General features: G+C 40.7%; 1 protein-coding gene across 7 annotated transcripts in view; it reads left to right on the top strand.

Annotated features, from left to right (window-relative positions):
• Window positions 1-12636, top strand: part of LOC117251034 (partitioning defective 3 homolog B-like) — a 266671-nt gene that overhangs the window by 47073 nt on the left and 206962 nt on the right. For 6 of the 7 annotated variants that reach the window (XM_033616998.2, XM_078174376.1, XM_033617001.2 and 3 more), the window contains exon 3: window positions 8721-8874. In XM_033616998.2, the coding sequence (XP_033472889.1) occupies window positions 8721-8874 (154 nt within the window). Of the gene's footprint in view, window positions 1-8003; window positions 8120-8720; window positions 8875-12636 lie in introns of those variants that run through there. The other variant, XM_033617000.2, reaches the window with a different exon arrangement.

Raw genomic sequence — 12636 nt, 5'->3', positions numbered from 1 at the left:
TCCGTAGAAAAACAATGTAGTGTTAGCTGACTGCGTGTGTCACTCTCTGACCCATTTTGTTCATCTTTGATGACAAACTAGTCACAATTAAAGTTAAGTTAATGGCAAGTAAATTATCCAATGTCAGTATCCCAGGTGTACTTATGAAGCCTCCATACACTCTTGGTCCAAGCATCCACACAGGTGGTCTAATTAGAACTCTTCCCAAGGCGATGTAGGTGTGTACAGTCTGTGCTTGACTAACATCTCACTCCCTCTCCAGTACTGAAGCACCTGTTACAGCAAAAAAGATTGTTGTTGTTTATTTTTTTTAATTTGTAACATTTATTTATTTTATTTTTTTCATTTTTATTGGTATGTGAAGTTTAGTGACCTCAAGTCATTCCCAGCATAGCTCCACCCAACTGCAACCTGACCTTAGGTCTGTTCAGCCTGAATGATTAAAAAAACATCTCTGTGGGTGACTGAATTTTTTTTCAATAGCGAAGGCATGTCCTGCCCTACTAGTACTTCTCTCCCCCTTTTGGTGGGGTTGGTTAAGTTTAAGCATGAAGAGTTGAGACAGTGAGGCACGGAAGGGTGGGTCATACCTTTGCCATTCTAGGAAAAAACAACAATTTTTATGTGGGTGTAGAGTAAGCTTGTGCCATTTAGCAATCAGATCGCCAATTGAAGAGGCAGTTGTAGTTTTTATCCCCCCTGTTGATATCAAGGAACTAAATTGTTGTAGAAAATGAAATCTAAAGTCTGCTTCCCACTGTGCATTTACAGGAGAGATTTCAGGTGGATTGGCATGTCTGCACACTGTGGTGATGCTCACTGTTAATCAGCAAGTGACTGTCCTCAATTTAAAGCAACTTTTTGCAAACCCTTTTCCATCCGTCAATCCTGTGCTGCACAATCTGACAAAACCCTCACCACAACTTTGTTCTGTGCATCAATGTCCACTGTATCCAGCTGCATTCAATTTACAATATAGTTGTCCTCATTTACATTTTTTTCAGTTCTTGTTGTCAGAAATCATTATGTTATAATAAATCACTACATTGTCTGACAAAATAAATAAAGGTTGATGACGATGTGCTCCGAAATAAGTGTTCACAAAGCCTGCTAGAAAGTTAATTTTTCCACATTGTTGTGTATATCCCTCCTGGATAGAGTAAGGCTGTCCCATTTTCAAAAGGCTACGTTTGAACAAATTCTACCACAGTGTATGTGTGACTTTGAATTTCATATTGCAACTTCAGCTCTGTCGTTATCCTGAAAAGCTTCACCCAAAACAATGCCAATGGGCTGCATATCTTTGCATATAGAACTTGCTATGTTATTGGTGATGGCCATTTTACAAGGTTCTAGCGAGGGTCCTGAAGATGAGTGTGGCTGAGACTAAGACACTTAAAATTCACAAAGTAGATCATTGTGACACATACATGTATTGGTGTCTGGGTGGAAGTGTTTGATTTTGGCTTGTTGGGTCAAGCCCTTGATTGATCCAGGTTTGACCCAGGTTGCCCAACACACACAAACACAAACGCAGACCAAGTTACCTCCCACTAGTGACCACACCGTAATGATTAATATAGGGAATAGAGAAGGGATGGAGAGAGAGCTTATGGGGAAAGATGTAGCTAGCTTTAGAGTTTAACCTCTGGATTACCATGTACTTTTAATTAAAGCTGAACAAAATGGTGGCACAGTGGGGCAGCGATTAGCATTGCCTCACAGCAAGTGGGTTCCTGGTTTGAACTGGGAAGGGGGGTTTGGACCCTGAGGTGGGGGAGCCTTTCCGTGTGGAGTTTGCATGTTCTCCCCGTGTCAGCGTGGGTTTTTTTTCTGGGTACTCCAGCTTCCTCCCACAGTCCAAAGACATGCAGGTTAATTGGTGACTCTAAATTCACTGTAGGTGTGAATGTGAGTGTGAATGGTTGTCTGTCTCTGTGTGTCAGCCCTGTGATAGTCTGGTGACCTGTCCAGGGTGTACCCTGCCTCTTGCCCAGTGACAGCTGAGATAGACTCCAGCCCGACCCCGCGACCCCTAAAAGGGTAAAAGGTTATGGAAAATGAATGAATGAATAAATTAAATAAATTATTATATAGTTGACAGCCAAAGTGAGTCATGGATAAGTCCCAAATATGCTTACTTTGGTCTGATATTGGACTCAGTGGTAGTATGTTTTTATAAAATTATTCTGACATAAAATCACATGTAACATCATGTATAATCCCAAGGGAAGGAGCACATCACTATAAGTTCATCGCATAACATTTTGTTCCACTGGAGTGATGCTGTGAGTATGTACAACAAGCTGCAGTTAACCCGAAAGACTGCCTTAGGCTATACAGCTGGCTACAGCTATGTGCTTGAACCTGATCTCTGACCTCCCTAGGAGCAGGAGAGAATCACAACAGCATTACACAACAAAAACACTTTCATATGGTTTGTGCCATAGTCAGCAGTTGTTTTGCACCGCTTCTCAAACCCAAATGAAGACAAAATGAAGCCTTATTTCTCGCTCAGATGCATTTTTGAGCTCAAGTATTCCAGCTCACAGATGGATGAAGGCTCTTGTACATGAGGTTGTCAGTAACATGATGAAAGTAAAATGTGTGTTTTGACAGGAAGCTGAGACTGAAAAACAGAAAAAATCTGAAGTTTACTAGCATCTTTATCTTTGAGTCTGTCGAGGTTGTTGACAGGATAGCTGATGAGAAGGTTAAATGTTACATATAATAGCATGACACAGATGCACACTGGTAGCAGTGTGTTATTGCGGAAAGTAACAGTTAACTTATTACTTGAAGGCTGAAAAACATCTGGTGTGTACTGTACCTGGAAACATGTTGTAAGTGTACAACATAGCACTGACCTTGAGGGGAAAAGGGGTTGTAGTGTAAGAGGAATGGAGGCAGAGTTGGCAGCATGTAACTCTTCATTGTACTGAAAATGGACACATCGTTGCACTCACATTTGACACGATGACACTCTCAGACAGTCTCAAGCTTCAGGTTTGCTTTTTGCTCCTACTCTCTGACATCTCAAAGGATTTTACATCACAGCACATCTGTCAGTCCTCCTCATTACTATCATTATAATTCTTTCTCAGCTGCTGTCTCCCACATCCTCTATGGCCATTGCTCTCTTTTTCTCTCTGTGCTTTCGATGTATGCAGTCTCACCTTCCAGTCTCTCTCACCCCTCTCTCCCTCTCATGCTCAGGATGCAGTGTCATTTTGTTTGGCAGGTCTTTGAGTCCCCTGTTGAAGAGAACAGAAGCAGAGTCCTAATCTCTCATCGTCTGGCTGTCTTTCCTTTCTTTCCACCTCTGCTTTTTAAGAGACTCAGCAAGGCTCTGTTGGGTTTGTCTACCCATTTTTCTTCCTGTCATTCTTTTAGATGTTCTTTTTTTAAGAATCTCTGCCACCCCTCTGTGTGTGTGTATTTATCTGGAAGCTATTAGTCTTGCTCCAATCTCTTTAACAGACAGATGGATAAGAATGTAAGGTATTTCTTATTAAATATGTTCACTTTTTACATCCTCCCACCTCTCTTTTTCTTGTCTCTTTTTTTTTGCCATCCCTGCGGCTAGCTGCTGGACAATACTTGCAAAAGGTTTGCACTGAAGCAGCTTGGCAAAAAAGTGACAAATGCTAACTAATCATCACCAATTTAAAAGCGCTGTGGTTACATAACAAAACCGAAGTTTTACACTGATGCTGGAAAGGTGTAAATTTAGCGCCGAGACAGAAGAGGGGGTAGGAGATGAGGAGTGTAGAGAAAAGGAGAAGACAGTAAACAACAAGCAAGTTGGAAGGAAAAGCAAAAACTATGTCAGAAGATGTTTGTTACAGGAGGGAAGATAGAGCTAGACGATGAGAAAGATATGTGTTAGATGGAAAAGGAGGGTGTGACATAACATGAATGTGTGAGAGACTGAGAGGCATCGGTTGTGCTGAATAGTTGGTGAGGTATGGATGATGAGAGGAAAAGAAAGGTGCGATATTGTATAACTTGATATTATTCTGCTCTCTGTCTGGGAAGGTCATGCTGGAAAGAGAGGGCACATACAGTACGTATATCTGAACAGAGACATACATGATTAAAAAATGCTTGTGTCCTTTCGCAAGTAAGTAATATCTCAGTTAGGGTTGGGCAATGGCGGCCAAATTGGCATAGGACTATGTCCACTGCGATGGACAATGATATTGTTGTTGGGGTGCAGTTGCATAATTAGTAGAACAGTTGTCAAGATTAAAATGGACGGGGCGTCAGTGGATAGAGCAGGCGCCCCATGTACAAGGCTGTTGCCGCAGCGGCCTGGGTTCTATTCCAGCCTGTGGCCCTTTGCTGCATGTCATTACCCCTCTCTCTCTCTCTCTCCCCCTTTCATGCTTAACTGTCCTATCTATAAAGGCAAAAATGCCCCAAAAATATCTTTAAAAAACAAACAAACAAAAAAGATTAAAATGGACACAGACACGAGAACTGAGCAATGCAGCGCCAAGCAGCAACCTCTGGGGCTAAAAAGTGCCAAAAACTGCAGTTCTTTGAATGGCCACTTGAGGTTTGCTTCTGAGGCGCTGTACAGCAGAAATAAACATGTTTTCAGCCTGATACAAAAAACTGTTTTAGTCTGTGTAGCTAATTTCCCTGTTCATGACAACTGTGTTTTTCTGAGAGACTGGTGAAGAGGGGAAGACAAGGTGGAAGGTAGACTATTGCATGCAATGTTTCTGTAAGTTATTAACATGCCAGCTTATTTGGGATGCTGCCTTGTCACTTTTTGACCCACCTGCTGGAATCTGTGATATTTATATAACCATGTCAAAAACAATGATTAAAAAACAGTGTCAGTCAGCCCAGCAGATAGTGGATATTGATCAGTGGCAGTGGCAAATCTTATCAATGGTGGAGACAAACTAAAAGAGGTACCACTTCACCCATTGTGCATTGGCCCCCAGTATCACTATGGAGCTTTTACACTTCCATGAATTAATTTAGTAAATGCTTTGGTCCAAAGTGATGTACTAATGTTCAGAGTGCCCCAGGAATGAGTCGTAAAACCCTGAAATGAGTTAGCATTTTTGCACTTAAAGTAAATGGATTTTTTGAATGGGTATTCCGTTAGATGCCTGAAATAAGGTCTGTGGTTAATACAAGCTTGAGACTTTAACGTTTTGTTCTACAATATAAATTACATCTGTAAATACCCCATTCGTGAACTTTGAAGCTTCTATGTGTCTTACAAAAGGCGGCTGCTAACAAGTGGAGAAATTAAACTACAGAACGTCATCACACCAAGCTGCACCAAACACGGCATAACAGCTAGGTCATGCGACTATGAAGATTGTGTAAAAAATATCTTGCTGAACAAAACGTGCCAGCTAGGCTTGGGCGATTGGACGAATATATCGCCAATCGCCGATTGGCTGAGTCCATCACGGTTGGTTTCATTTTTGGCGATTTTTTTGGGCGATTTTTGTCATTTTATTTTGCTAAATTAATGGTCTGTCTCCACAGAATTCAACTCGGTACATATAGTCCATAATTACTATGTAGAGCACAATTCAAAGTGTGTGCGTTTTGGAACTGGCAGCTTCACATTGATTTCCGACGAGTCTTTCACACAACAGTGATGGCTGAAAGTTACGGCCGGGTTCCACCGGGCACGTCAGCAGTGCGACATGTCTGCAGCGCGAGTCCCGTAGCAGCTCGCCCCGTAGCAGCTCGCCCCCCTGTTAATCAATTACAGCGGCTCCACCGGCAACGGGAGGGGCGCGACAACCCCCGTCTGCCGCGTGACAACTCTCTATTTTAGGATGCTCTTCTATTTTTGTCGTGCTACGCTCCCCTACACGACCCTCCAGCAGATAAAAACTACGTGAAATAGTCTGCTAAACGAGCACAATATGTTTTTAAATGAATAAACCATTATCAGAGATGATATATGATGATTTTTTTTCATGCATTTACCCATGTTTATCCGTGACATTGTGTAAATGTCCGTGGCAGACATTTGAAAGCGAGTAGATGACAAACAGTAGGCTACAGTAAACTTGTAGATAACTCAAATATATGTAATAACTTAGGTGGAAAATGCTTTAACTATCATGGCTCAGCAAACGGTGAACAAGACGCTTGACGTGACGCTTACATTTGCAGCCGGTGGAACCCGGCCGTAACGTTAATTCATAAACCATATTTGAGAACTACATCAAAAAAGATGTGCAGGTGTGCACCCCGATCGTTATAGTAGGACAGGTGTGTTATCCCTATCTCCCACCTGTTTGCTGATTTTTAAGTGAATGCATCCTTTTGCAGCCGTCAGACTCTTTTTAAAACGGTGTCGGACAGTCGTCTTCAGCCCGTCTTTACAGCTTATTAGCTACTCAGCAAAGATCTCAAGGTGATTTTTTTTTTTTAATGAATAAGAGTATAGCCTATAGGCTGTGTGTTTCAGGAAAATTTCAATTCAATAATTTTGACATTAAAGACCACAGATAAGGCACAGGTAAATTTATTCAAACAGAATAAACAGTTGGTCGGTCCACAAAAGTTACACAGTAACAGTAGCTTATGATAACAAATAAGTAAATATAAACGAAGGACATTGGAAAAATAAAGTGAAAAAATCACACAATCACATAAAATAATGATGTCCACTCCCTTTGCGCTGTCTTTATAATAATGCCGTTGCAGACGTGGCAAAAAAAACTTAAGCTGTTATAGCTGTTCCAAAAGCCTCTCGTAGGCTTATTGCTTGAATAAATAAATACAAATAATAATAAATATAGGCTAAACGAAGAACAATGGAAAAATAAAGTGCAAAAATCACATAAAATAAAAAAGTCCCTTTGCGCTGTCTTTAACTCAAAAACACAGTGTTTTACATGTTTTTGGAGAGGAAAACGAGCATGTTAACTTTATCTGGCTTAAGCAAAGTGCGCATATGGTTAACAATGTTACCAGCTGTGCTAAACACCCTCTCTGATGGTGTGCTTGTTGCCGGTATGCACAGATATTTCTGTGCCATGTTGGACATGAGTGGGCTCGCAAAGCCGGCAACCGCCGGTTGATGGGCTGGCCGGTTGGAAATTTTTAACATATCGCCCAACCCTAGTGCCAGCATCATGAATGTTTGTTTGCCACAGAGCTTATTTTGGCAGTATTCCAAAATCCTATATCCTGTAGGCTTTTTGATACAGGAACCAGCACGATGCTAACTTCTGCTATGGCTTGTAGAATAATGTCATCTCTGGGGCACTCTGTAAGTGCCTCAATACTCAGTTCCACCTGACACAAGTGCCACAGAGCTTGCAGGGGCATGAAGTGACATAAGTGCCCTAGATTTTTAATTTTTTTGAGGAGGAGGAGTGAGAAAGAAAGTTATTTTCCTGTGCTTTTCCAGTTCTTAATTTATCAAAAATCCAATAAAGAAACTTCCAGTGAAAATCTGCTTTAATCATCAGTCTGACCTTTGAAATAAAACGAAACCCTCGCTGGACTCCTCTGTACCAGCACCTGCGTAAGCTTTTAGTCAAAAATGTTGGCATCACTTTGGGCTTTAGAATTACATTTTCATAATGTTGGCTTCATTGTTTTTTTTGTTTTTTTTTTTGCTTTCTTGTGCAGAAAAGCCAGCCAGCAAATCACAATGCAGTGACTCATATCTGAATGTGTGTGCACACTTGTACCTGTTTGTAGCATGCATGCATATGCGCATATGTCTGAATCAGTGAGAGCGTATGTTGTACACTTGTGGGTTCCAGTGTAGCAGGAAGCCTCTGGCTTTACTGGCAAAGTCCTCTTTCTTTACTCTTAGCCACTATAGGCACGAAGCACACATAGATACACATACACACTCACACGTCTATTCAGGTTTTACGTGGAGGCCCCTAGAACGCTGTGTTGACAAGCTGTGTGCTATGTTAGGCTAAACGCAGACTCAGTGCAATACTCAATAGACGGGGATTCCACTATATAACACAGTTAGAGCTAGCAGGGCGTCGCATACACGCAGAAGGGAGACACGAATGGAGGCAGTTGTTTAACAGTAGACACACACTCTGTCGCAGGAATGCTGGGCTCCTTGGACGTCCTCTATAGCGTCCTCATCCACAAGGTAAATCAGAAACTCTGTACCAACAAATCCACACATGACACAATGTTGTGGATTTCTTTTTTTGAAAGGTTTGACCAGCGGGGTGTATTGTAGTTTTTCTTAAGGTCCCTAAAAGCCAGAAAAGTTTTACTTGGAAACTTTTTATCTCAGGATTTTCCTTTAGCTCCTGTATATGCATTTTCTAACTGTGATCAAACATCTGTTGTATATTACTCAAGTTTTATAAAAAAAAAAAAAGTACACGTCTGACTGCTTTTGCGTTTAGGGTTAATCTGAATCTATTGCCTTCTGTTAGCATATTTCCCTTGACTTTGTATGCATTTGTGTCACCTCTAAATTTTACTTTGTGTTGTACTTTATAATGTAGGTGAATTGCAGTGAATTGAGTGTATTGAAGTGGCTTTATTTTCAGTGAGTGGAGAGCGAGTAGGGAGTTGCAAATAGAAAACCTAGAGTGACTGTGAGTGGAGTTATATAAAATTCTTTGAACAGAATTCCTGCTGCTCCACTCTGATCAAATACTGTGTTCATAATGGATGAAAAGAGTAGAAGAAATAAAACAATTAACAGCTACATTTTGTGTGGTTTCTTTTCTGTCTAGCTGATGGCGGTGTATGAGGAACAGGAAGCCCAGCAGAGGGGTGTGGCTAACACAAGCCTAGCCCCCAGCCCTGACCTCTGCCAGTCCGAGCTGTCTGTCTTCCAGCCAATCGCAGGAGGAGAGATTGAAGTCAATTCCTCAGCCCTCAAGTCCAGTGAGTCATTTTTCATTTACTTACTGTATATTTATGTTGGTAGTGCCCCACCATGTGGCGTTTTCTCTTCTTTGTCGACAAGCCCATATGTGTGTGTGTGTATATATATATATATATATATATATATATATATATATATATATATGCCCCTCCCCCTCTCCAAAACAGCCATATATCTTCTAAATTTAAGTTGCATTCTTCCACCAAACTAAGTTAACTCATTGTTAAACACACACTTCAAACTTGGCAGAAACAAAATAAAAGTCACCAAAACCAGCTTGGTTAGCCATTCCACTTACAGCACTTATAATCGCCAACTCCGCTTTGGTTGAAATAAACCCTTAATTCACTGAGGTAGAAGTTAGAATATGCAGGCTCTACATGCTGTTTTTCCTCACTATCTCTCTCAGCCATTGCTCTGCCTGCAAAGCGGCATCTCTCACTCGTTCTTTGGAGGCAGACTATTAAATTAGCAAAATAAAACAACAAAAATTGCCCAAAAATATCACCCCAAAAACCAACCGGCAGTGTGCTCAGCTAACTGCGGAGATATAGCTGTCCAGCTGCCCAACCCTATTTGGTGACTCATCTTCACTGCTTTACATATATTTTACTTTTAGATGTAAAACATGATTGAGCACGTAATGCAGTCGACTTGTGAATACCTTAGATCGCTATTTGTGAATTTTACAGATTGTACAAGTCAGGTAGTTGTCACATCTTGTACCATGTGGTATAAACTATATTCATCCTAGCCACAGTACTGTGCTCAAAGTAATATTGTGGTAGCTCTCTGCTCTCTAGAAGATGAGCAATAACTTTAACATCAGTCAGGCTCTAGCATTTGCCAGCTCATCACAAAATCTCTTCCAAATTAGACAAAGTATTGTGCTTATGAAGACAAGCCAGTCCATGTTTTTGCTGGCAGTCGCAACTGCTGTGTCTTTTGCCTGTGCTGGCTCTTAAACACTAAATACTCCAAGTATTTCCAGTGCTTTCCCTGTCGTTAACAAGGCTGGGACGCTTTAATCAAGAAGTCAAATCTCCAGCAACATTTGTATGGTAAAAACGTCAAAGTTGGTCTTTATACTCTTCTGACTTTTTTCACACTAATGCATTTTGGATGTAGGCGAAGTTGTAACAGAAATCCCTACTCTGCTTCTGGGTCATTTCAAGGTTTAGTAACACATGGTCTAAATGCTGTTTCAAAGGACTGCTCTGAGTTTAGAAAGGAATAAAAGTACTTTGGGGAGTCCCTGATTTTACCTTTTAGATGTAACCTGTAGGTCAGTGCATAAACAGGTCAATGTCACTACTGATGTTAGACAAGAAACAGCTTCAGTGGGGCGGAAATTTGATGTGGAGATTGACTGCTAGGTCACGTAGGTGAAGGATGGTAGTTAAGTAGTGAGAGATGGATAGTTGGCTAAAATGAAACTAATAATAAAGTATGATTTGACATCACATATTGGCTTATTAGGTACAGAATATTACATTTAGTTTCAGAGTAGAGACGTACTGTATATGTTTTTGTAGACAACAGCAATGATGTTAACTTTGAATTACAGTGCAGATAAAGGTCAGGATATGATGGGCATGTTCTGCAGGACAATGCTGAAAACAAGATGAGGACAGCTGAAACGTTGGCAGCACTGTCTCTTAGATGCAGAATGAGATGAGGATGAAAGAGAATCAAATGAAGAGAAGCAGAGAAAAGAAAAGACAGGAAGTGTATGCGTAATGTCAGGCAGCAGAACCAACTCTGATGTCTGTGTCTGCTTTCTGTTCATTGGGATAGACCAATCTGAATGACCTTTCTTTTTCTACGTCTCCCTCTCTTTACCTCTCTTCCTTTGTTCCTCTCTGTCCTGGTCCCTCTTTCCCTCCCTTCCATCATCTCTTTCTGTCTTATGTCAAGTCAAGTGCCTGTTCAGTAGAGGTACTGTAGATGCGAGTGTGAGAGGGCTTAGAGCTGTCACAGTAACTTGTCCAAATGTAATTTTGCCTTAACATAACAAACCATGTGGGTGATGGATTGTGTGTACCTACAGTTCGCCGAAGCCTATGCATTACTTCCAGTTCCCTCCTGCTGTCAGCTAATCATGGATTCAACTTCCTTTAGTTGTGAATTGTAGACTCTATGTATGCTTTGTTGCACAGTCTGTACCAGGCATCCATTTCAAGGCTTGACATTTAAACATAATCTGTCAAGGTTGTTTTCAAAATGTCATTAATATGCCAAATGATGTGTGATAATGCTATCCATCTTTTGTAAGTTTCATTTCCATTAGCAAGTTTCATTACTTTCCACTTGTTGTTTTTGATGAGACTGTTGAATTTGAGCTTTAAGGACGTCTAGCAGTTGTTTGAGCTCAAGGACTCCCACTAGTGATGTGCATGTTAGGGTTATTTAAAACTTACACTAACTCGGCCTGTTAAGAGAGCCAGTCTCTGAGGGATGGGAATTACCAGAGGCCCTACGATATGATACAATGATTCTTTTGTCACAATACAATATTTTTGCAATTTTAAAAGTTTTGCGATAGGCTGAGTATTGCAATAACATATATTGCAATATATTGATTGGATAGGTCCAACAAACACCAGCTTTCACCAGAGAGAGCGGTGTTTGCGTCCCGTAAGATTCTACAGCCAATCCCTGTTCTTTTATCCTAAACCAACCCACGTGTTTTTGTTGCTTAAACCTACCCACTTGTTTTGTTGACCATACCCAACCATGTTTGTTTGTTGTTGAAGGCAAAAGAACATCAATTCGCAGTGTTGTACCAATGTAGTGCATTTACTTTTACTTTAAACGTTACATTTCCTGTGAAAATTGAACTGTATCTAGAAAGAAGAGAACTAGACACGGTGTCCCAGAACATCAACAACCAACGCACCCAGGGTACCTTGCACATCATATGTGGACGTGGAAATTCCATGACCAAAACGTCAATATGTAACAAGGTCGGAGTGAGAATGTGTTGTAATTTTCAGTAAATATCACAATATAAAGTACTCACACATCTTTTAGGGGGTTAAGTCTTAAGTATGATCTTGGGCGCATAGCCGATCTCTTTTGTGGTTTGTTTACATGATTAAACTGAAGTGCATATTTAAATCCAGACATGCTTGCTTGCTGTTAGGACACTGTATTAGGCTTACGATTTCTCAAAGGGAATATGTTACCAGACATTATGACCAGAGAGATTTAAATATCTCAGACTACAACATATTTTCCTGGTCAGAAATGGGATATCGGGGGCGCTGAACGCAGCAGCACTCACGATAAAGTGGAAAGTTGACTACAGCACAATGTTTTGTAAGTTACTAATAACTTACTCGGAACTTCTGCTTGGATACTTAGTAACCCACCTGTCCGAAACCTGCAATATTTTTCTTAAACAAGCTTGCCCAAACCACCTAACCCCTGGGTTATGGGCTGACCCACAGATGACTAACTCCCACAGTGAATTTCAGTTATAACATAGTTTTGTACAATAGATCAGGGTTTCTCAACCTTTTGTAACACAAGGCCCACTTCTGCTATTTAGCAAATTTCCAAAGACCACTTTTCCAAATAAATGATGGAAAAACAAAACACAGCATGACTAAAAATAGTGAAAAACAAAACAAAACTGGGCTCTAAATATGTGTTATGTCATTGCAAGTTGTAATGACCAAAATAAATTATGAATCCAAATGTTATGTATTAAGGGCCGTATGTCCTCACCATGTGCAGGGTTGGCAAAACATGTTTGT

Source organism: Epinephelus lanceolatus, chromosome 14 (assembly GCF_041903045.1).
Source record: "Epinephelus lanceolatus isolate andai-2023 chromosome 14, ASM4190304v1, whole genome shotgun sequence".
Taxonomy (NCBI): Eukaryota; Metazoa; Chordata; class Actinopteri; order Perciformes; family Serranidae; genus Epinephelus; species Epinephelus lanceolatus.
The sequence above is the reverse complement of the archived record's forward strand: the minus strand, read 5'-3'. Positions and strand labels throughout refer to the sequence as shown.